Below are 24611 nucleotides of genomic sequence, written 5' to 3' on the forward strand. Positions count from 1 at the left end.
TGAATGAGGAAACCGATGATGGGCGATCCCGGGGCACCAGCTGGGGCCTCGCAACCCTTCACCTACCGGCAAGACAGCATGCAAGACAAAGGGGGGATGACGTAACCCAGGGTGAGGGGGCGCTGACCGACGCGGGGTATTTAAACCCCGCACCGGCACGCTCCTCTCACTCTCAGCTTTTTTCGTAACTGACGCTACGCATGAAATAAACCAGAACCTGCTTTCATATGAATCAGCGTCTGCGTTTTACTCTGCGGTAGGCAGTGCGTGACACATGGGATCCCCAGGCCTGACAGAAAAACCAAGTTTGGGGGGCCTTCTGGAAGGCCAACAGGGTTGGGGCCATGCTTACCTCAGGGAAAAGGATGTTTCAAAGGGTGGGTGCCACAGCAGAAAAGGCCCTCTTCCAGGGCCCCACCAATTGAAGCTCTAGCTAACAGGACCCACAACTTGCCCATCCTGCTCAACCTGATGGGATGGGTGGATGTAATTTGCATAAAGTGGTCCCTCAAATAACCTGACCCCATGCCATGTAGGACTTTAAAGATCGAAACCAGCACCTTGAATTGGACCTGGAAGCAAACTCATAACCAATGAAGCTTGCAGAGCACAGGTGTAAGATGTGCTGTTCTTGAGGCACACAGAACTGCCTGTGCCACTGCATTTTATACCAGCTGAAGCTTCTGGATATTCTTCAAGGGGAACCCCATGTAGTGTTACTGTAGTCCATTTGCAAGGTGACTTGGTCATGAGTGACTGAGAATACAGTAGATGGGCACATGGAACATTGCAGGGTGGTTGACCAAATGCTCGGATTCTTCCTTTGTCAAAAATTTATCTAAATTTAATATTATATTTATTCAAGAAATTGGGTAGTTGGCCAGATTTTTGTGGATGGATTTTATTCTCACTACACCAAAGCTGTTTCATATGAAAGGGGAACAAGACCCAAAGGAGGCCTGGCCATCTCAGTTCCTACAGATTTAAGAACATTATCCCTCTTCCCTAGGCTTCTAGTATTTTATCTGTTGCCTCTTCCTGAACTACCTGAAAGAGCTTACAGATTATTGTGCTTCTCCTCAAAGAATATATATTCATTAGGAGTCCTTATAAAGGAGGAAAAGAATGATGTAAATTGTTCCTATGCATTATTGCAATCAGACAGGTGACTGCCACAAATATGAACCCAAGGAAAAACATTGAATTGTATCTTCGACATCAGAATCAACTTGCCTTCTCACCATGGACCCTGAATCAAATTTGGCTACTTTATACTACATGCCCAGAAATGGGAGCCTAGATGTCAAGGCATTTGGTGAACAAGCAACGTTGAGTTGAAGTTCTACCTCTAGTTCTTTATTACTTCTACCATACACAGAAATCTTGCCAGACTAAAGTTACCTTCTCTGAGCCAAAGGAAAAAATACCCCTGGGAAACTAAGGCGGTGCCTGCCTGACCCACTTCTTTGGCCCTCACACTTTCCACACTAAGCAGGCTGAGACTCCTTTTATCAGTCTGGAATGCATTCTGCTCTCCCACCTCTCCTGGCTCCATAGCATGACCTCCTCCCTCCACAAGGAGACTTTCCATCGCACTAGATAAATTAGTAATATTCCTGCAAAGAGTCTTTCTGATTTCTGTTCCATGAGGTCAGTTGGCTCTACATGACACTAACAGTTGTACTATTGTACACTTGAAAGGACACATACACACTGAATATCTGCACATTAAATACCTTCATAAATTTGCTATCAGAAGAATCTATGTTACATTGTCCCATAGTTAGGGTAGATATGGACATTAGGAAAATCTACAGCATGCTTTGTACAAAGAAGTCATGGGGAATTATGTTTAACTGATTCTTTTTATCAGATGTTCCTTTCTATTCAGATCAGGCCTCAGCAAAATTATATAACATTTGGGGGAAAAGACACAAACTAATAGCCCCCCACTGGAGGCTAAGATGGCAAAGATCTCCACAGCTACCATATATTTTCCTTTGCTGCTCAGGTAGGCAGGAACAAAGGACAACCAGACACTGCAAAAGACAAGCATGCTGAACGTGATGGATTTGGTTTCCTGGAAAGTATCTGGCAGTTTCCTGGCTAGGAAAGCTACAAGAAAACTAACAACAGCCAGAAAGCCCATGAAGCACAAGATGCAATAAAACATTGCAACAGATCCTTCATTGCATTCCAAAATGGTTTCAATGTTTAGAGAGTTCAGGTCAACATTTGGGAAGGGAGGAAAGGTGGAAAGCCAGACTACACAGAGAAGAGTTTGAATAAGGGAGCAGGAGAGCACAATGGAAAGGGCCAGTCTTTTCCCAACCCATGTCCTCATCCTTGATCCTGGCTTGGTGGCCATGAAAGCCAGGACCACAGTGATGGTTTTGGCCAACATACAAGAAACCGCCACTGAGAAGATAATCCCGAAAGCAATCTGTCGAAGGAGACAGGTCACCTTCATGGGTCGACCAATGAAAAGCAGGGAACAAAGGAAGGATAGGAGGAGGGAAATGAGGAGGGTGTAGGAGAGGCTGCGGTTGTTGGCCTTGACAATGGGAGTGTCCTGGTACTTCCTGAAGATTCCTAGCACAGAAATTGTGATGAAGGACAGCACAAGAGCCACTCCAGTCAAGCTGATACCCAGTGTTTCTTCATAAGATAGGTAACTTACGTGTTTGGGAATGCATGAGTCATGATCTTTATTTGGATACTTATCAACTGGGCAATGGAAACAGTCATCCATGTCTGGAAAAACAAGTGGGTATATTAAATCAAGATATTCTTGGCATTTCTGCATATTCCCCCAAATAGACGCAGAAGAATACAAAAGAGGTCTATTTGTAGCATTTCCATCGGTTTTTCTCTTCTGAAGTTTTCATCCTATACAGCATAATTTTTTCCTTGATGCAAAAGTAGAATATATTAGTCAAGAATGTACACTTTTAATAAGAAAGGTTTGTTTAGTAACACACTGAGATGAAGTTGTTGTTATTTTTTAATCACTGAGGAAATGTTGGGATGCAATAGTTTAGGAACTTAAGGTTGTAAGAACTAAGCCTACTTTAATATTATACAGCATTTCAAGGTTGAAGATCCAGTTTAACTTGTCCCTGTCTTCATTTTTCCTATTTTCTGTCTTTCGGTGTAGTGGAAATGCTGCTTTCCACTGAGGTCCAATCAAGTTTAAGCCATGACAACTAGACACTGTATAATGTATAATATAAAAGAATATGCAACACCCCCTTCCTGGAAAACTTGATTATCTTACAAACAACTCAAAGAATTACTGGGTTCATGGTTATCATCACCATCATTATCATCATCACCACCACCACCATCATCAAAAGTAGCAGTACTTATCTCCTGACTAGTAGAACAAGAAATAAAAATGGTCATATTCCCTTTAGGAATATGATACAAAATGGGATTTTGGATAAGGAAAGCTTCTTTCCCAGCCACAGCATATGTAACTTTAAGTCACCTTAATGCAACTCAGAAAAAGTGCTCCCAGATGCCTTTTTACTTCTGAACAAATTTTCACCAAACGTGTGTCATGTTACCCATTTCAATGTGCTGTTAACATTGTAACGTTTCACATGTCATCTTCTGTTCCGTGTTCCTTCACCCAGATTTTTCCATTCCCTCGCCCTCCGTTGTTTTGAGGGCTTGGAATGTATGTTTGGGTTTGCGCTCCTGCTCAAGGTTACTTTCCCAGGCGCGTCTAATGGCTCCTAGCACCTGGGAGGGGGAGCGCCCTGACGAGGGATGGGGCGGAACTTGCTCACAGGCAAGGCTTTTAAGTTTGTATTTGGCACGCTTTTGCTCATTCTCAGCTTTCTCTGTATTTGCATACTATTCCTTTAATAAATCAGTTATCTTTAAGCCCGAGCTTGTGAGACTGAGTATTTGGGATTAGGCAATCGTTACATAAAGCTGAGAATCATTTCAACCATTTTCCGCTAGCCCCATCCAATCACTGGATAAGAGGGAACGCTAGCGATGACCGAACATCAGCTTCGCGCAAGTGATGGGAGCGAGGAAGAGCGGGAGGCGGCAAGGATCCGGCCAGCTCTAACCTCGAGAGTGCAAAGAGCAGCACGTCGGGAGATGCGGGATGCCCAATTAGATGAATTGCTGATATCCATGCAGGAGAGCCTCAGGAGTGAACATAAAATTGTAATGGAAAGAGCACCGGGGAGGGGGTCTCCACAACTATCCTGGGAGCCCGAAATTCCCCTGTCACCGAGGGTGGTGGTAACCAACCAACCCCTGGAAGAACCGGTCACTCCTGCTCGTATGAGGGCGTTGGAGGACAAAATGGATCTAATAGTGACAATCCTTAAGGATCTCCCCAGAGATGCAGAGCCCACCCCGGAGGATTGGGAGGAAGAGCCGTCACAGTACCCCAGGCATAGCACCCTGCCATCCAGGGGGAGAAGCAAGACTCGATCAGCCCGTCAGGCGGGGGGGCGAGAGGCAAGACCTCCTAGGGATCGGCCACCCATGGGGGCTCGGCGTACGCTGACATTCGCGGAACCGCCACAGCCAGCTGAGCCGGCAAGAAACTTCCCACCATTTGGGGTGAAGTTTGATGGGGATCCCACTACGCTCTCCTTCTTTATCACTAATGCCAAGCATTATATGGAAGATTGGGGCCGGAACTTTCGGTCAGAACATGGCAAAATCAATTTCATTGCCAACAAACTGAGAGGAAGGGCAGCTGATTGGTATGTACAACTGTGCCAGGCTGAGGCAACTGAGTTAGAGGACTTCGATGACTTTTTGTGGGCACTTAAACAGCATTTCGAAGACCCTCTAGCCCAAGAAACAGCTAAAAACGCCCTGAGGAAACTCTACCAAGGGTCCCTCTCAGTTGCCAATTATGCGCTGGAATTTAAAGCTTTGTCAGGGAAAGTAGAAGACTGGTCTGAGCCAACTTTAATTGAAATGTTTAAGCAGGGGCTAGAAACAGAAATCCTTCGCTGGGCACTAGGAAGAGATGATCCTAAAACGCTGTACGGGTGGATTCAGTTGGCGGGCAGCACAGAAAATGCCCTACAAACCTATGCCCATACCAAAGAGCTTAGACAATCTCATCTTGCTAGAGGAGCGCGTACATCTGGGCTTGCCAGCCGCCCCAAACCGAAAACCTGGGAAGAAGAAAGGGAACGACGATTCTCCAAAGGTCAGTGCCTGAGATGTGGGAAACAAGGGCATCGAGCCACATCGTGCCCCAGACGTCGTCCAGAGGAACGACAGACGAAACCTGCAATAAAGTCGCCTGCGCCTACTCTACCGCGGAAACTGAAAGCGGCCATCGCAGAACTGGACCCCCCAGAACTACCCTTCGGAGAAGAGGAAGAAGAGTTGCAATTCGAGCAGCCGGCGGGAAAAGCCTACCACCTGCCCTGAAGGGCGCCCTAGGGCAGGTGGAAGAAACCGGGCGTAACCACAATTCAGTGAGTGGAAATTTCCCCACACTGACTGTTAAAGTTAAACTGGGCTCAAAAACCAAAACTGTGGAAGTTTGGGCCATGCTAGACTCGGGCTGCTCCCATTCCCTTATGCACCCTGATGTTGTAGCGGCTCTGAAACTGCCCACGTTTCCTTTGCCAAGACCTATGATCTTCACCCAATTGGATGGAACTATGGCGGGAGGGAAAGCAGTCAATCATTCCACGGAACTGGTAGCCTTGCAGATGGGCTCCCATCAGGAAAAGCTGCCATTTGTTGTAGCTCCAGTGGGGGGGCCTCTGGTTATCTTGGGGATGCCCTGGTTTGTGCAACAAAACCCTTTTATCAACTGGCTACATAGAACTGTGACTTTTGCGGATGGATTTTACAAAGTACCCGAAAAGGACCTACTGGAAGACATGGAGGGTAGAGGGGTAGCGTATACTACTGTGCAAACGCTTCAACCTCTTGAGGGATTACCCAATCAGTATCAGGATTTTGCTGAGGTATTTGGGGAAAAGGAAGCAGATCGCTTGCCACCCCACCGAAAAACGGACTGTGCCATTGAATTCTTACCAAACGTAAAATTGCCTCACCCAAAAATATACCCCATGTCTCCCAAAGAGCTCACTACGCTAAGGGAGTTCATTGACAAAAACCTGGCTAGGGGTTTCATTGAGCCTGCTAATTCCCCGGTAGGAGCCCCTGTCCTATTCAGGCCAAAAAAGGATGGGTCATTACGGCTTTGTACCGATTTCCGCGGGCTCAATGCGGTCTCAATATTAAATAAATATCCTTTGCCCCTGATCAAAGATATGTTATCACATCTGGCCAGAGGCAAAATCTCAAAACTGGATTTGAGAGAAGCTTATTTTCGTATTCGCATAAGGGAAGGGGATGAGTGGAAAACTGCATTTAACTGTCCTCTTGGGGCTTTCCAATACAAAGTCTTACCATTTGGTTTATCCGGAGCACCTGGGGTTTTTATGCAACTAATCAATGAGGTCTTGCATGACCACCTATTTAAGGGGGTACTGGTATATTTGGATGATGTATTGATTTATACTGAAACCATGTCAGAACATATCCACTTGGTGCGTCAGGTACTGGCTAAATTGAAAAAAGCAGAGTTGTACGCTAAACTGTCAAAATGTGCCTTTCATCAGTCACAAATTGATTACCTAGGCTATTGAATTTCAGCTAAGGGCATTGAAATGGACCCTGCAAAAGTAGAAGCTATTGTGGCATGGGAGCCTCCCCGTACCAGGAGACAATTACAAAGTTTCCTTGGGTTCGCTAATTTTTATCAGGCATTCGCCCAAAATTTTGCTGAAATTGCCCTCCCCCTTACTGAACTGTTAAAAACCAAAGGACAGGGGGATACGCGACGTTCAAAGAACCCAGGCGCGCTCCTTAAATGGACTCCAGCCTGTCAGCAGGCGTTCGAAGCGCTCAAACAAATCTTTACCACAGAGCCAATTTTACAGCATCCAGACCCCTCTAAACCCTTCGTTGTACAAGTAGATCCTTCTGATTTCTCCATAGGAGCAATCTTGTTACAATCTGACCACTCTGGCGCCTTAAAACCCTGTGCTTACCTCTCTCGCAAATTCACTGAAACTGAGAGGAGATGGCACGTTTGGGAAAAAGAGGCTTTTGCTGTAAAAACAGCTTTGGAGACGTGGCGACACCTATTGGAGGGCACTTCCAACCCTTTTGAAGTCTGAACTGATCATAAAAACCTGGAAGCTCTAAGCACCAGTCGAAAACTCAGTCCCAAACAGCTGCGCTGGGCTGAGTTTTTCAGCCGCTTTGACTTCACCCTTAAATTCATACCAGGCAAGAAAAACTTTTTGGCTGATGCACTCTCCCGCAGACCCCAAGATGCTGGCCCAGGGCCAACGGTCCAAGGCACCGTCTGGACCAATAAACAATTAAGTTTGGCAGCGGTGACTCGCAGCCAGACCCGAGCGCAATCAACGCAACCTCCAGCCGCTCTGCCTTCCAGCCGCTTGCAGCGCTTGTCAGTTCCATCTGATTTGCAACAACAGTTGCTTTTCCACCTTAAAACAGATACTTGGTTACAAACCAATAGAGACAATCTAACTTTCACTGACGATCTCACCTGGCACAACGATCACCTTTATGTACCCGATGCTATGCGAAAAACCATACTCCAGCGCTGCCACGATGACAAGCTGGCTGGACATTTTGGCTATTTAAAAACTCTTCACCTTGTTCGCCGACAATTCTGGTGGCCAACCTTACTCAAAGACCTAAAAGCATATGTTACTGCTTGCCCTGTGTGTGCAGCAACAAAGCGCAAAACAGGCAAACCTCAAGGTCTCCTTCAACCCGTCGCCACCCCATCTGTCCCCTGGCAGGACATTTCCATGGACTTTATCGTTGATCTACCCCCTAGTCAACGCAAAACTGTCATTTGGGTGGTCAAAGACTTTTTCTCCAAGCAAGCTCACTTCATCCCATGCGCTTCTATCCCCACCGCACAACAGCTGGCCCGCCTCTTCCTCATCCACGTGTACCGCCTCCACGGTATCCCCGCCCGTTTGGTGAGTGACATAGGCACACAATTTACGTCACAATTCTGGCGGGCATTTTTGAAACTTCTGGGCACCAAACAGTCACTTTCCACCCCGTGGCATCCGGAAACGGACGGATCTACAGAGGCGGTTAACTCTACACTGGAACAATATCTCAGGGCTTTTGTTAACTACCAACAGGACAATTGGGTCGACCTACTTCCATTTGCAGAGGTCGCCTACAACAATGCTGTTCATCAAAGCACTGGTCAAGTTCCTTTTAAAACAGTTTTTGGGCGAGATTTTGTTCCTATTCCTGAACTTCCCCATCCACAACCACTGCCAGCTTCCCTTACTGACTGGGCTGACTCTCTCAAGCACTCATGGCTTAATATTCAACAAGCTCTCCTCCATGCCCAGGCTACTTATAAACGCCATGCCGATGCAAAGCGTTCCCCAGAGCCATCTTTTACTGTCGGAGATAAAGTCTACTTATCAACTAAGTTTCTCAAATCCCCACAGCCCTCCAAGAAACTTGGCCCTAAGTTCGTGGGACCTTTTCCAATTATCGCCCAAATTAACCCTGTTACGTTTAAACTTGCTTTGCCTCACAACCTTAAACGTTTACATCCTGTTTTCCATTGTAGTTTACTCAAGCCCTACCTGCCGTCGGACCGCTGGCATCCCCAACCCATTCCGCCACCTCCGCTCATGATTGACAACCAGCAACACTTCGAGGTGACATCCATCCTGGACTCCCGATGCCAGCGCTCCGCTTTGCAATACCTCGTCCGCTGGAAACATTTCCCTCATCCTGAATGGGTTGCTGCTCCAGACATGCTTTCCCCTCGTTTGGTAGCCCAATTTCACTCTGCCTATCCTGACAAACCTGCTCCATAGCCTTCATTTGGGGGGGCAATATGTCATGTTACCCATTTCAATGTGCTGTTAACATTGTAACGTTTCACATGTCATCTTCTGTTCCGTGTTCCTTCACCCGGATTTTTCCATTCCCTCGCCCTCCGTTGTTTTGAGGGCTTGGAATGTATGTTTGGGTTTGCGCTCCTGCTCAAGGTTACTTTCCCAGGCACGTCTAACGGCTCCTAGCACCTGGGAGGGGGAGCGCCCTGACGAGGGATGGGGCGGAACTTGCTCACAGGCAAGGCTTTTAAGTTTGTATTTGGCGCGCTTTTGCTCATTCTCAGCTTTCTCTGTATTTGCATACTATTCCTTTAATAAATCAGTTATCTTTAAGCCCGAGCTTGTGAGACTGAGTATTTGGGATTAGGCAATCGTTACAACGTGTTTGTTTCACTCAGTTACACATCCTAATAAGGATTGTTTGAACAGAAAGTTATTGTTTGAACTGGGACAAGTTTCCACAATGAGTGCTTATATATAACCTGATGTCTAAATGCTGAAACACACCCCATGTTCTTAAGCTGTTTCTTACCCGACTGGTTTGAGATCTTCCCTTCCGAACATGGAGTACAATCATAGCAGCAAAAGGGTTTGTTCTCTTTCTTGCTCTTTCTGAAACCTGAGTGGCATTTCACATTACACAAGGAAAGTGGCTGTGTCTGTCCATGTATGGAAGAAGCATTCGATGTCACATGCAGAAAATCAGAAAAGGGCTCAGTCAATGTTCACAATAAATAAGGAGGATTCCCAGGTTTGCTCAGAGGAAGTAAGGCAGAGCACGATGGGCCCACCTCTTCTCACTGCCCTCAAGACATACAACCTATATATTTCCAGTGAGGCTGGAAAGTAGTGGAATCAATATCTATCTCACTGAGAATGAGGACTGTAAAAAAAGGCATGCTAATCTTAGATAGAGGAGGTCCTCAATTCATGGACCTCATTTTCTAAAATCCACATTAATTTTGAGATTACTTTCAGGGAATGAAAGATGAATCTTTCAAAGATAGTAGCAGGGAGAAACTTACCCCATCTTCCTTTCTGGCAAATTCTTAAATTATACTAATGAGTGAGAGGCAACAATAAACTAAGAGAGAAGGATAGAGGGAAAGGATATCAAGCCCTTTGGGTCTATATTGATATGCAAATAAAAATCAACAGCTGTTTAGTGATGGCAGGAGTTGGGTGGTCAATAAATTTAAATAGATAGATTATGATAGATAGATAGATAGATAGATAGATAGATAGATAGATAGAAGCTGTTTCTGTCAAATACACTCTAGAAGGGACCTGAATTTTCTTACTATTAAGAATGAATTCTAAGAAGAAAGCAAAGATTTTGAGTTTTAAGAGAAAAAAGTCAGAAGAATATTTTGGAGGTGGGGAGAAGGCCCTAAAATAACTAACCTTAAAAAGATTGTTTTGAGAATGAAATGGTTCCTTTTTGTGGGAGGTTTTCAGCTGAGATGTCTGACTTTGTAATGGGGCAGCTGGGCTCTTTGATTTCCATATGAAAAATGCCTAATGGGTAATATGGAGACAACTAAATGTTCTGGTTTATTTTGAGGTGGGATAAGAAATTAAGAATATGTATATAGATTGATGTCAAGGCTTGTATGACTCCATTTTTCTTTAGAGATTTGGATTAAGATGTATTCTATTGCTTTTAAAGTATGTTTGATCTTTTAAGATTTATAAAATATAATAATAAGTGTTTGGTTTTAGGTTTAATAGAGTTAAGATTGTTATAGTATTATTAAGTATAACAGTAGAAAATTTAAATATAATTTGAATTTCATTATAGTGGTCAAAATATATAGAATAGTGGTAGGAAGGAAATATTTAAATAAATGGGGATTTGTGGGGGGGTGTTATATGGAGGTCATTTATTTGTTTAATTTTTTTTCCAAATATAAGGGGAAGGAGCTATTGTTTTTAGTGTCATAATGTGTTAATGGAATGATTTATAGAAATAATGTGATTTTGGTTTGACATAGAGTAAGGGATTAATGATGGAAATTGTTGTCTATTCATGTTGTTGAAAGTTGGAAGTCATCCTGATATGTAATCTCAAAAAATATTTTTTATTTTTCTGTTTTTTCTGTTTTTTCAATTTTTTCTTTTTCTTTTTATAGTTTCTTTCTTTGCTTTTTGTAACTTTTATCATTGCTTAAACTTAATAAAACTCTTATTTAAAAAAAACTAACCTTAAAAACATGTATTTTTTCTTGCTTAGCTCAATGAAAACTGAGCACTTCCAAGAACCTAACCCTGAAGGTCTTTGACGTGGCTGTTTATAGAAATGAGATGGACCTTACCTGGTTAAATTGAGTGGGCCAGACAATGTTCTTCTCAAAAAGTCTGAATCGCTGGTCTGAAGAGCCCTGTGGCTCTATCCTCCCAATTTTGACCCGAAGAAAAGACTCATTTGGGAATGTGACCCAGTTGATAATATCAAATCGAGCTACTGATTCTCCATTTTGGTCAAAAGAAATTGATTCTCCACTGCTGTCATTAAATGATACACTTCTAAGAAATTGGTGAATCTAAATGTGGGAAAGAAGAAGCAAAAAAGAAAGAAAAGGAAAATATAGTTGTTTGCATTCTAATATACTATTTTTATTGTTTTTATGTGGGATATAAAGGTTTTTAACCTTACTGACATAAATACATTACCATTGGTGATTGTTTGCATTATTTATGTGACTATAGAAGAAAAATAGGGGAAATGTTGAAGATTTAAAGGGTGAAGCAGAGGGGGAAGGAGACAGGATGACCCCTTAACTTACTTCAAGTAAAGGGAAATATCAGAAATGAAGAAGTGAGGTCCCTTAGGAATACTCTGGCTTATTTTAAAAGTCTTTTATGGATTTAAACATTCCATCTCATATTGGATTTTCTCACATACACTGTTTGATAGATTGACGTCAAAACGCCAATGTTCAGAGAATGAAGCCACCAACTTCTAAAGAGCTGTGACTGATGGAATGCTTCATAAGGGAAACTACATAATTGAAAACTTATGAATGTCTTTTGCACTCATTCAAATTATGATTGAGATTACTCTGGGCTATGCAAATTGTTTAATAATCAGTGAATTCCTCATTACATTACTTGGGAAAACAAAATTTGGTCTAGGAATCTATAGGAATTTCATTTTATCTCATACAATATTGCGCTTCAGCTGCTGGCTCTTTGGGTCCAGTCTTCTCAATGTTTTGATAGAAGAGCTGAAAGATAAATGGCAAAGTTGAAGGAGAGAGCGAGAAAGAGAGATAGAGAGACAGAGAGGATATCTTCCACCTGGCTGAAGTCTTAACTACCTTCCCTCTCTTTACTACCATCTGGCCACACTTCTCTAGTCCAAATGATATCCCAATGTCCTCACTGTAGATCCATGTCAGGTGGATCAGGGAGTCGATGTCTCATTCACTCTTAGCTAAGAGCTTGATGACATCCATGTCATGTAGGGGAGGTGGCTGATGGTAGTTCCTCTTTTTTTAATAAGAATTTTATAAGTTTAAAGCAAAGATAAAACTGCAAAAAAAAAACTACTACAAAAAGAAAAAAAAGAAAAAAGATGAGAAAACAAAAAATGATAAAAAGATTTTTTTAAGAAATTACAGGATGACTTCTGACTTTCAACACAAGAATACATAGCAATTTCTATAATTAATCCCTTACTCTAAATCTAACCAACACATTATTTCTATAAATCATGCTATAGACCCATTATAAACAATCACTAAAAACAATTGCTCCTTCCCCTTATATATAAAGAAAAATAAACAAATATATAAACCTCTAAATCAACTTCCCTCCCCCTAAAGAACCCTTTTATTTAGATATTTTCTTCCTGCTACTATTCGACATATCTCTGGCCACTATAATAAAAATCAAATTATAAAAACATTTGAATTGTCTACTTTTATGCTTAATAATACTGTAACAATCTTCTTATAAATCTTTAAAAAATCAAACAAACTTTAAATCATTAAAGAAAAATGGAATCATACAAGTCTTAATATCAATCCAAATACATATTCTTAATTTCTTATCCCACATTAAAATATACCAGAGCATTTTGTCTCCTTATTATGCATAAGGCATTTTTCATTAAAAATAATTAAACAGCCCAACTGTCCCTCTTAAAAAAAAAATCAAGCTGCTCAGTAGAAAACCTCCCACATAACATAGCTTCATTCCCAAAACAGTCTTTAGGAAAAACAGCCTGGTCAGTATCTTGTAAGTCAAACTTTAACTCCTTCTTCACCAAAATATGTTCATCACCCAGCATTTCTTCAAAGAGTCTATTACTGTCAGGAAAAAAATCCCCCTCTTGATAAACTTCTTCCTCCCCCCATAGAATGTCATCAGCCAGTTGATACATTTTAGAATTGATAGTTTCTACAATATCCCAAATATCTTGCATAATAGCTTGGCAGGTGTCATGAAAAATCTCTTTAAAATCACAAGGAAGGCCCGAACAAAACTCAGAAGATTTCCTTATGGTCCTCCATGTTTCAGGCAGTAGATTATGGTGCCCTCTAGATACTTGCAGATAGGAGCTAATAAGTTAATGAGAGGCTTGTTATTAAGTGAAATTGACAAAGGAAAAATATGCTAACCAGCAGCTACAGAAAGTGAACAGAAAAATGAAAACTCAAAACAGCAAGTTCAACGTGCAGGAAAAAGTTGAATCCTTCACATTAAATACAAAAATAGTAATGGGAAGAATACTAATTATTCTCAGTCCTCAAAATTTAGATGGGAAGTAAGCCAAAGTCTAAAAAAAAAACATTTTTGAAAGTAATCCAGAAATAACGATAGGCAGCAAGACAGTCCACTTTTTCTTGTTGTAGACAGCCTTTCTTAGGGTAAGAAAACTTAACAATATAAAATGAGTGATTTAGAAATGGGGAGGCTCAACCTAATATTCCTTAAGGCTATAAATGCAGGTTGGAAATGACGGCTTCCCCACCTCCCGTCGTCTCTTACCAAGACTTCGCTGTTTGTGATTCTCAGGCTACAAGGTGATGTTTTGGAGGACAAAAAGGGAGCTTTTCTTAACTCCTGAAAAAGCTCTGGGCTTCAGGTAAAAGCCCGGGCCCGAAAAAAAACTCACATTGTCAGTTCTGTCCATGGAACTCGCGGAAAAGGCTGTTCAATCGTCCATGTTCCCCGCCGGAAGCTGATGGTAGTTCCCCTCTTGAACTTGTATCCATATCCAGTCCTTGTGATTATCTGGCTGAGGGGGTTCAAGCTCATGCAGAACAGGAGCAGGGACAGTGCATCACCTTGGTATATGCCGCTTGTGCAAGCTGTCTTGACTTGACTTTCAGTGTTGGTATCCACAGTCCCATTGAGCTCTTGAGGAAGGTCTTAAGTGTCCATGTTCCCCGCCAGGCATTCACAGATCCATGTGTGGGGCATGGAGTCATAGGCTTTCCTGTAGTCAATCCAGGCTGTGCTCAGATTGGTCTGTCTAGATCTTGAGTCTCAGGTGACTGGTGTTTTGAGCCCCTGTGTTGTTCCCAATGCTCTTCTGAGCTGTGCTTATGTACTGGGCCATATTGTTGGTTATGCTGCAGCTTGCTGGTTATGATGCCTAATAGGAATTTTCATGTTGTAGGGAGGCAGGATATTGTCTGTTAGTTGGATGGTGCTGTTCCCTTGTGGGGATCTTTCTTGATCAGCACTGTCCTACCTTGTGTTAACCAGTCTGGGTGGGAGCCTGCTGCTAGCAGCTGATTCGTCTGTGCGGCTAGGCATTCATGCACTGCTGTTAGTTTCTTTAACCGGAAGGTGTGGATCCTGTCTGGGCCAGGTGCTGTCGAGCTCTTCATGTTCTTGGTCTGCTTTTCATGTTCTTGACCCCATCAGCCAGATAATCACAAGGACTGGATATGCATACAAGTTCAAGAGGGGAACTACCAACAGCCATGACTCTACATGGATGACATGAAGCTGCATGCTAAGAGTGAATGAGACATCGACTCCCTGATCCACCTGACATGGATCTACAGTGAGAACCTTGGTATCTCACTCAGACTAGAGAACTGTGGCCGGATGACAGTAGAGAGAGGAAAGGGAGTCAAGACTGATGGAGCGGAACTACCAGTGGGCCACGTAGCAAAGTAAACGTCAAGGTGTAGAAAGTAAAGTCCTAACCTGACATAGGTTAATACAGTATAAATATATATCACACACATAGACACACATATACTATATATACTGTATGTATGTATGTATGTATGTATGTATGTATCTATATACATACTTTGTATATATTACAAAGTTGGATCTAGTACAAAGATAAAAACTACAGAAAAGCAAGAAAAAAAAGAGGTGAGAAAAAAGGAAAAAATATTTTTGCTTTTTTGTAGTTTTTATCTTTCTTCTAAATTTAATAAAGCTTCTAACAAATTTGGATCTAGTTAGGACTAGAAAAGATGGATCTATTTAGTACTGGATAGAAGATAACCAGGACATTGCAGGTTAGCATTCAAGAGTGGGAAGTTGAAAATCATCCCACTCTTGAACTGAAGTTTGGAGAAAATGCTCAGCAGCAATCCACCATCGCATCACACAAACGACTCTGATCTAATTGAGTTACAGCTGAGAAAATATTACCACCAGCATAGCCCACATATGGTCAGTGCTCTTACACTAGTCTCCTCTGAGCGTTACCTTCCATGACTGTTGATTAAGCTTCTGTCTCCTTCTGTTCATGACTGATCTTTGATTGCCCATAGAAGAGCACATGGCATGCAAAGCATGTGCAATAGCATAGACAGCACGGTAGACACTGTAACTGTGAGCCGTCATCCTCATTTCAAACACAGCCATAGGGAGAGTCTCTAGTCGCTCCTTCCCAGTGCAGATGTTCTCACTCTTCACATCAGTGGAAAAACCAGGGAAGAAGCAATTAAATACCTGTTGCCAGATTTCTCTCAGGGAACCATCTTCTGCCTCCAGAGTAGGGTTTCTTGCTTGAAGAAATTGACGGAATCCAGAAATATCTTTTGAAGTAACAGCCAAGGATAAAGATCCATGGATAAAGCTTAAGTCCCAATTTCTCTGCAAGGGAACGGATGTGAAATCAACATCTGCTGTCATAATCCAAACTTTGGAATATTCTGGCATGTCCTCAAGTTCAGAAACCTTGAGGAAAACCCTTAAGCTTAACATACTCTGAAATTCTCCATGAAAGATGACAGTATTGGTTGTGCGGGTCAAGGCAAAACGTAATGTTTCACAAGCTGCTTCCTCTACCCTATCAATGTCACTGAGCATCCCACCAGCCAAATTTCTTATGAAATCAAAGCAGATACCACTCTCGGAAAGCATAGGGATCACATTCCTTAAGAGCACTTCTCTTGCATTGCCAATATCAATATAAAACACTCCAATCCAGGTCCATCCAAAATGCAGCAAGAGATGGAGGATCCCCTTGTACTGATGAATGGCATTTGGGAACATCCAGTGGAAGAAAACAGCATGTGTTTGAGCATCCATCTCTGGGGCAGAGCTGTACGCAAGCTAAAGTACATGAAGAAGCAGAAGTGTTAGTTTCAAAGCATATCTCACTCCTGTTTTTCTTTCTGTAGACATTCTATTAGGCCATCATGACCTCTGTTCCATCCATTGGTTCATATGATACAATTAACTGTTTTATTCTAGCTGGTGAGTTTTGACTGTCCAAAACAAATCAAAACAGTAGCCTTAAAAATCCAGGGGACCTTCTTTGAAACCTTTCCTGTTTCTTTAACAACACTTACTTGTGCAATTTTGTAGTTGGTCAGGATGGCTGACATGTCCAGGAATTCATTAGAGCTCGGTCCCCCAATAACAGCTACCAGATCGTTCTGGAGGTGACATTTATAATTAGGGATGAATCTGCTTGTTGTAGAGAGCAGCTCCATTGTGGCTGCATATGTATATCGCGGACTAAAATAATTGTTATAGATATTGAAGCCTAGGGTGACATTGGTTAAGATCTTGTGGTTTCCATTAATCTCTTTTACAGCAAACACCAAGGCTAAGACATGTTGGTAGGCCTGAGTCAGTAACCTGCAGTGACATTGGAAAGTAAAAGACACATTTTTTAAGTTAAGAAGAAATAAACATTTCAATCTTGTATATCTTTCCTATCATCATAGTAACCTAAATTACTAAAGTAAGATATATGCCAGGGCTGTTGTGAGGAGTGAATCCATACATTTGACCCAAAACTACATATTGTGTGTATGATAGCAGCATACATACTGACATATATTCACATAGTTATGCACAAATAGACACATTTCTCTCTCTCTGAGCCACTCTCTCTCTCTTTTCCTCCCTGTCTCTGTCACACAGACACAGATGCCATCTTTCTATTTATCCATCAATGAGAAATGCAAAAACAAACAAGCCAACCTTAGAAACCAGTTAGGACTCAGATAAAGAGCAGAACTGGGTAATGAGCTCCAGATGACACACTGAATATAATGTGATTTTCAAGAAACAAAACAATGCTTCTGTATCTGCCTGTCTCCCTCCTTCCCTTCCTCCCTTCCATTTAACCATCTATCTATAATTTCTCTTCCACTGAAAATTCCCAGTTTTTCTTTTGCTCTAAGAGCTGCAACGTGGAACTTTAAAAAGGGCAGCCTCAACTCTTCTCACAATGAATGTTTGGGTAGTGAAAGCCCATTTATTACACCATTTTATACACCAAAAAGTGTATTCACTTATGTCCTTATATTTATGAATTAATGCATAATGCCTTGTATTTTGCATTATATCCTATATTTTCTCTTTTGCACACTGTGTCTGTTACCTACAACATTTTTTTTATCTGTTTGAATATCTGTTGTGCTCCAACTATTTGTATACAGTGCTACTGCTGTAGCTGTTGATACCCATGCAATAAAATATGGTGGCATTTTGAAATGGTTAAGAAAAGTTATTGTGGAAGTCAAATACTGACTATCGCCCTAAAGCAATAATTAACATGGAGTACCACTTTTTTTCCACTGACTTTGATCAGAATAGAGATACAACACCACAACTTTGAAAAGTTTCAGTTCCTCACATGAAATCAATGAACATGTCCTGAGAAGGATGTCTTGTGAATTTTATCTCATCAGACATAATGAAGAACTGAGAAATTATACCACCAATAATGAATTCTCCTGGCTGATAATATTTATGAAAAATAATACTTGGTTCATTACTAGAGTATTTTGCACAATTGACCATGCAGATGCTCTTGGGGATCAAAACTAATATCAGCACGGAAAGTTTTATAGTCATAAATGAAAATGTTCCTTTCCAAAAACAATTCTCCATCTCCCTCATAGATGACAGACTAGCTTCAAAGGTCAGAGTCAAGAGTCCGTTGCAGGCCAAGGCTCTATAGAAGAAATGTCTGGGCACTGAGTTGATGGAGCCTAACCTCCTCATTTCCCCAGCTGGGATTGTCAAATGGCAAATTTCAAGCATCTTTTAATTTGTATTGATAACATTTCTTATAGCCACCAACTATCCAGAGAATTAGAGAAACAGTCAGAGAAATCACAATTAGCTTGTTAATTGCAAGTCAAATAATACCATATTATTTTGCTTATCTTACTGCTGCTGATATATTATTCGACTTATTCCCCATGGACACAGAGACTGTAAAATGGTCCTGTCCCTTGTCCTCGAGGTCAACCACCCTTGAGCTCAACTTTAAAATGAACATACCTCTGGTTTGCAAAGGATATATTGATATGAAGTAGAACTACAACTTTTACATAATATAGATTGATCCTGTCTTTCCAAGTCAACCATATCTAACAGTTTGAGAAGAAAATTAAATTACTATAGATTATTCAAAAATGCACTTACACATGCTAGCAGTAGTTTCTCTTGGTTGGAAGTTCAATGAAACCACCAGAAAGGTGTCTTTTTCCTTTCTATCTTGCCAGAAAATCAATCAATCAATTAATCTTCTGCAAGACATTTCTTGTTGCATGGTATAATCCAATGAACCCTGCTCTACACTTGGGATTCTAGGGATTATGCCCTACAATCAACACAAATGGAAGGTAGAAATACGAGAAAAAGAATGTTTTTGCTTTTTTATTGCAAGGCCTTGTTTCTGTAAAATTGAGCAACCACTGAATCTTCCAGCAGGAGGAAGCATTTACTGAAAAACTCTATAGTCCTTATACCGTACAGGAAGAGGAGTGCGTTATAGTAATCAGATAGGGGCTGGCCACAAATATGAGCCAAAGAATATCTATGAAATTCCTTTTTCTCAAGATGAATGCAGCATCTCACCATAGATCTTGTGTCTGATTTGGTTGTTTGATAAAATATGCTCAGAAATGTGAGCCTGGCTAAATTGATAATATTTAACCTATGAATGATCTGAGGTTTGTTCAGCGAGCCTAATAACCTCCATGCCACGAACAGGTGCACTGTTGTACACTAGAAAGGATCGTACACTTGCACATTAAGTTAGTTCTTAAATTTGATGGAGGGTAGACTTATCCTTTTCTGTGGCTGTATGGTTTGTGGAGCTGTTTGCATGGACAGAGACTTTTAGAAGAGGCTGAGTGGGCATCCGCTGTGTCCACCTGTGATATAGATGGATTATATCTGCTTTTTGAAGTTCTGAGTCACTGCAGTGCAGTTTTGCTCATCTGAAGGGAGTTTTTACACAGCTCCTCTCATGTGCTGTTGGGATGTGGCTGTTCTGGGGGAAGCAATCATATCTATACAAACTCATTTTACAGGGACTGATTGTAGAAAGTTCTGTTGTAACCTATGGGAGATTAATAGTAAATATTTCAAAATCGTTATTTATTACTTATTTTTATTGCTTCTAAAATAATAACAAAAATAATAAATAATAATGAACAAAATAATAAATAAAGCTATCATAATATCACCAGCATCTCTCTACAGTCAGAAAGGAAATTGAGATTTTGGCATATGGTGTGACTGCTCTTTGTTTTTATTCATTCTTTTTAGTTTAAGTCTAGATACATTGGTGTTTATACAGTAAAAAACAGACAAACAAACCTTCATACAGTACAGTGATTATAGCAAATTGACCTCAAAAGGAGAAAAAAAAATGAAATGAATAAAGAGGAGAAATCGTATCTATGTAATACAAATATTAGTTCAGAACTTGTACCTATTACCATATAGACACAGATTGTTCCACCTTCTTGTTTTCAGAATATGAAGCCATTTCAAAAATCAACAAGGGACACATAACCTGAGTCCAATCTATTCTGTTCTGTTCTGTTCTGTTCTGTTATACTCCACTCCACTCCACTCCACTCCATTATCCTAAGCCCATTTACATTCTAACTGATCACTTTAGGGCAGGGGTCCCCAAACTCTTCAGCTCATTAACCTCTTCATGATGTTTCAGATTGTTCATCAACCCCCAAATATTTATTATATGAAAATAATTTAATAAATACTATTTAACTAATGCAGATGATACCACTTTGATGGCTGAAAGTGAAGAGGAACTGAGGAGCCTTATGATGAAGCTGAAAGAAGAAAGTGCAAAAGCTGACTTGCAGTTAAACCTCAAAAAAACCAAGATTATGGCAACCAGCTTGATTGATGACTGGCAAATAGAGGGAGAAAACGTAGAGGCAGTGAAAGACTTTGTATTTCTAGGTGCAAAGATTACTGCAGATGCTGACTGCAGTCAGGAAATCAGGAGATGTTTAATCCTTGGGAGAAGAGCAATGACAAATCTTGATAAAATAGTTAAGAGCAGAGTCATCACACTGAGAACAAAGGTCCACATAGTTAAAGCAATGGTGTTCCCCGTAGTAACATATGGCTGTGAGAGGTGGACCATAAGGAAGGCTGAGCGAAGGAAGATTGATGCTTTTGAACTGTGGTGTTGGAGGAAAATTCTGAGAGTGCCTTGGACTGCCAGAAGATCAAACCAGTCCATACTCCAGGAAATAAAGCCAGACTGCTCACTGGAGGGAATGACATTAAAGGCAAAACTGAAGTACTTTGGCCACATAATGAGAAGACAGGACACCCTGGAGAAGATGCTGATGCTAGGGAGAGTGGAAGGCAAAAGGAAGAGGGGCCGACCAAGGGCAAGATGGATGGATGATATTCTAGAGATGATGGACTAGTCCCTGGGGGAGCTGGGGGTGTTGAGACTAACAGGAAGGTCTGGCATGGGCTGGTCCATGAAGTCACAAAGAGTCAGAAGCAACTGAACAAATAAAAAGCAACTTAACTAATAGTGCCCTGAAATGAATGCATGAACTATCTCCCCCACCTCCATTTCAGTAACTTCTGTTTACCCATTCGGTGAGCCCAATAGCCCAATAGACTGCTTAAGGATTTACTGCTATGCTCTTAAAAAGATACAAATAAAATTACATTGGGTATCTGTAGGCTAAAATACTTAAACTTGCTATTGGAAGGGCCTGCAGTACATTGTAATATAAAAATGACAAATACAGATGTTTGGGGAAATTGTAGGGTGTCATGCAATGTAGAAGCTATAGACAATGTCATTTACTTGATTCCTTTTATCAGCTGCTCCTTTTATTCAGCTGCTCCTCTTGGCCTCAACACAATGACACAGCATTTGGAGAAAAAGACACAAGCCAGTAGACCCCCACTAGAGGCTAAGATGACAAAGATCTCCACGGCCACCAGATATTTTCCTTTGCTGCTCAGGTAAGCAGGAACAAAGGACAACCAGACACTGCAAAACACCAGCATACTGAAAGTGATGGACTTGGTTTCCTGGAAAGTATCTGGCAGTTTCCTAGCTAGGAAAGCTACAACAAAACTAACAGCCAGAAAGCCCATGAAGCTCAAGATGCAATAAAACATTACAACAAATCCTTCATTACATTCCAGAATGATTTCACTGTTCAGAGAATTCATGTCAACATTTGGGAAGGGGGAAAAGGTGGAAAGCTAGACTACACAGAGAAGAGTTTGAATAAGGGAGCAGGAGAACACAATGGAAAGGGCCAGTCTTTTTCCAACCCATGTCCTCATCCTTGATCCTGGCTTGGTGGCCATGAAAGTGAGGACCACAGTGATGGTTTTGGCCAACATATAAGAAACCGCCACTGAGAAGATGATTGTCAGCACCTCATTGCAGTTGAACAGTAACAGAGTTAATAACTTTTGTAATAGGAAAAGGACCAATAAATTTCAGTGCCAACTTTTTAGAGGGTTGTTGTGAGCAAAGAAATTTAGTAGAGAGGTATACCAAATCCCCAATCTTGAAATCCCATTCAGGATGCCTGTGCCAGTCAGCAATTTTTTTGTGAGTTTCCTGAGTGTGATCCAGGGTTTCCCTGATGACAGGCCAGTTGCTAGCAATTTGGGCAGCCCAATCAGCAGCAGCTGAATCAGGTAGAGTTTGTAATTGCAGTTCAGGGATGGGAACGAAGTCCTAACCGTAGACATTGTGAAAAGGTGAAAAGCCTGTGCTTTGATGAATGGCATTATTGTATGCAACCTCAGCAAAAGGGAGAAGATCAACCCAATTGTCCTGTTGAAAGCTAATATAGCAGTGCAGAAACTGCTCTAGTGTTGATTGAGCTCATTCAATGGCTCCGTCAGTTTGTGGATGGCTCGACGAGCTGAGGGACTGCTGCGCACCAATCAGTTTCAAAAAAGCACGCCAGAATCTCGAAGTAAATTGGATGCCCCGGTCTGAGATTACATGAGTGGGACATCCATGGATTTTATAGATGTGAGTGAGGAACATTTTAGCAAGTTGTTGGGCAGTAGGAATTTTAGCACAAGGGATAAAGTGAGCTTGTTTAGAGAACAAGTCAATAACAGTCCAAATGACAGTTTTATTCCTGCTTTCAGGTAAATCAACAATGAAATCCATGGCAATTTCTTTCCATGTGGCTTTGGGGGAGGCGACGGGTTGTAAAAGTCCTTGTGGTTTGCCCCCCTTTTGCTTAGCTTGAGCACAGGTGTGGCATGATTTGACGTAAGATTGAACATCAGAGTGTAGGGTGGGCCACCAAAATTGGGGTCTCACCAAATGGAGAGTTTTTGTAAATGCAAAGTGGCCTGAAGATTTGCTGTCATGGGAACACTAAAATTTTCAGGTGAAGTGATTCTGGTACGTAAATCTTGCCATTGCAGTACCAGACCTTGTCAATTTCAGTTAATTGGGCTTTGTTACTTTGTAGCCATGGATCATTAAGGAGTGCCTGAAGCAGTTCCTCTTTTAGATCAGGTTGGACTTTCACTTTCTCAGCTGCTGATTGTTTGTGTGTTACGCAAGCCAAGCCAAGTTGTTTTTGAGAAAAAATGGTATCTACCACAGGAGTGGTATTTGTGTGATACTGAGGAAGCCGAGAAAGTGCATCTTCAAGGAAGTTCTTCCTCCCAGGAAGGAAATTGAGTGTAAAATTAAAGCGGTTAAAAAACTGAGCCCATCAAATTTGTTTCCCATTCAATTTTCTTGGGGATTGGAGGGCTTGTAGATATTTGTGGTCAGTCCATACCTCAAAAGGATGTGGAGCACCCTCTAAGAGATGGTGCCAGTGAGTAAGGGCAGATTTGACTGCAAAAGCCTCTTTTTCCCAAATTGGCCAGTTGCACTCAGAGTCAGAAAATTAATTTGAGAGGTAAGCACAGGGGCGGGGAAAACCAGAGTCATCTTTTTGAATCAGAACAGCTCCGATGGCTGCATAGGAAGCATCAGCTTGCACAATAAAAGGGCACTGTGGATCGGGGTGAGCAAGTACAGGTTCAGTAGTAAAAAGCAATTTCAAGTGATCAAAAGCCTTCTGGCAATTAGGGGACCAATTAAGCTTGGTGCCAGGGGACACACTATATTTTTGAGGGTTTGGGACACCTGCTGCAAAATTACTTCCATGGCAGACATTCTTGCCTCCATGGCTCGCATCTCCTGCAGAGTTCCATTCGGGCCGTGGATGGTTCCCTGCAACCCCGGGCTCTGCACCTTCACTTGCACCTCCATCAGCAGTGGGGGCTTCTGCTCTGATTGCAAGGGTCCCATCTGGGACTCTTTGATGATTACACTCAGAGTTTGTGGGTCCCCCATGAAGTCTAAGGCCAGCAGGGCACTCTCCAGCTCCGTGGTGTCAAGTTTAGGTTCACCCACTCACTCGCTCTCCCCGCTCTCCGAACTCTCCTCCGTCTCAACCTTTTCTTCCTCCAATCTAGCATATAGCACAGTTCTCTCAGGTGATGGTAGAGGTGAAGGTTGCTTGGCTCATGCTTTCCCGTGTTTTGGCATGATCTGTGGACTCTCAGCTGAGCGATGTCTCAGGAAGAGTCTTTCACACATGGATTCACAGCTTAATGTCAGCACCTCAACATTCAAGCATTCACACAATCACAGTCAAGAGGCTTGAGTTCCTTTAACTGTTTAATAAAGCATAATGCAAGGTACAGAGGCCAAGCTGTGAATAAAGAGTTCCCGTGCAAACCTAACTTTTAAAACTACATTTCCCTAACCAGTCCCCTTTCCCATGAAACCATCCAACCCTCCTTTCCAGGTGGTGTTTTTGCTCTATTGAAACTTTATGTCCTTGGTATTCCGGGTAGCCATAATAAACATAAGAATGTACTTCACACTCCATCTTCATACCCCTCCCACCTGGTGACATCCAGTCTATCCCTTAGATAAGGAAATGATGGCAGATGCCTCGA

General features: G+C 41.8%; 1 protein-coding gene across 1 annotated transcript; it reads right to left on the bottom strand.

Annotated features, from left to right (window-relative positions):
- Positions 1–1852: 1852 nt before the first annotated feature.
- On the bottom strand, positions 1853–24000 carry LOC134497027 (vomeronasal type-2 receptor 26-like). Its single transcript, XM_063302742.1, has 4 exons — positions 23806–24000; positions 16703–16789; positions 9457–9583; positions 1853–2754 (listed from the first exon to the last, which is right to left on the bottom strand). Exons 1-4 carry the CDS (start codon positions 23998–24000, stop codon positions 1853–1855), a joined length of 1311 nt encoding a protein of 436 aa, XP_063158812.1.
- Between the last annotated feature and the right edge of the window lie 611 nt (positions 24001–24611).

This window comes from Candoia aspera, chromosome 4 (genome assembly GCF_035149785.1).
Source record: "Candoia aspera isolate rCanAsp1 chromosome 4, rCanAsp1.hap2, whole genome shotgun sequence".
NCBI classification, from domain to species: domain Eukaryota; kingdom Metazoa; phylum Chordata; class Lepidosauria; order Squamata; family Boidae; genus Candoia; species Candoia aspera.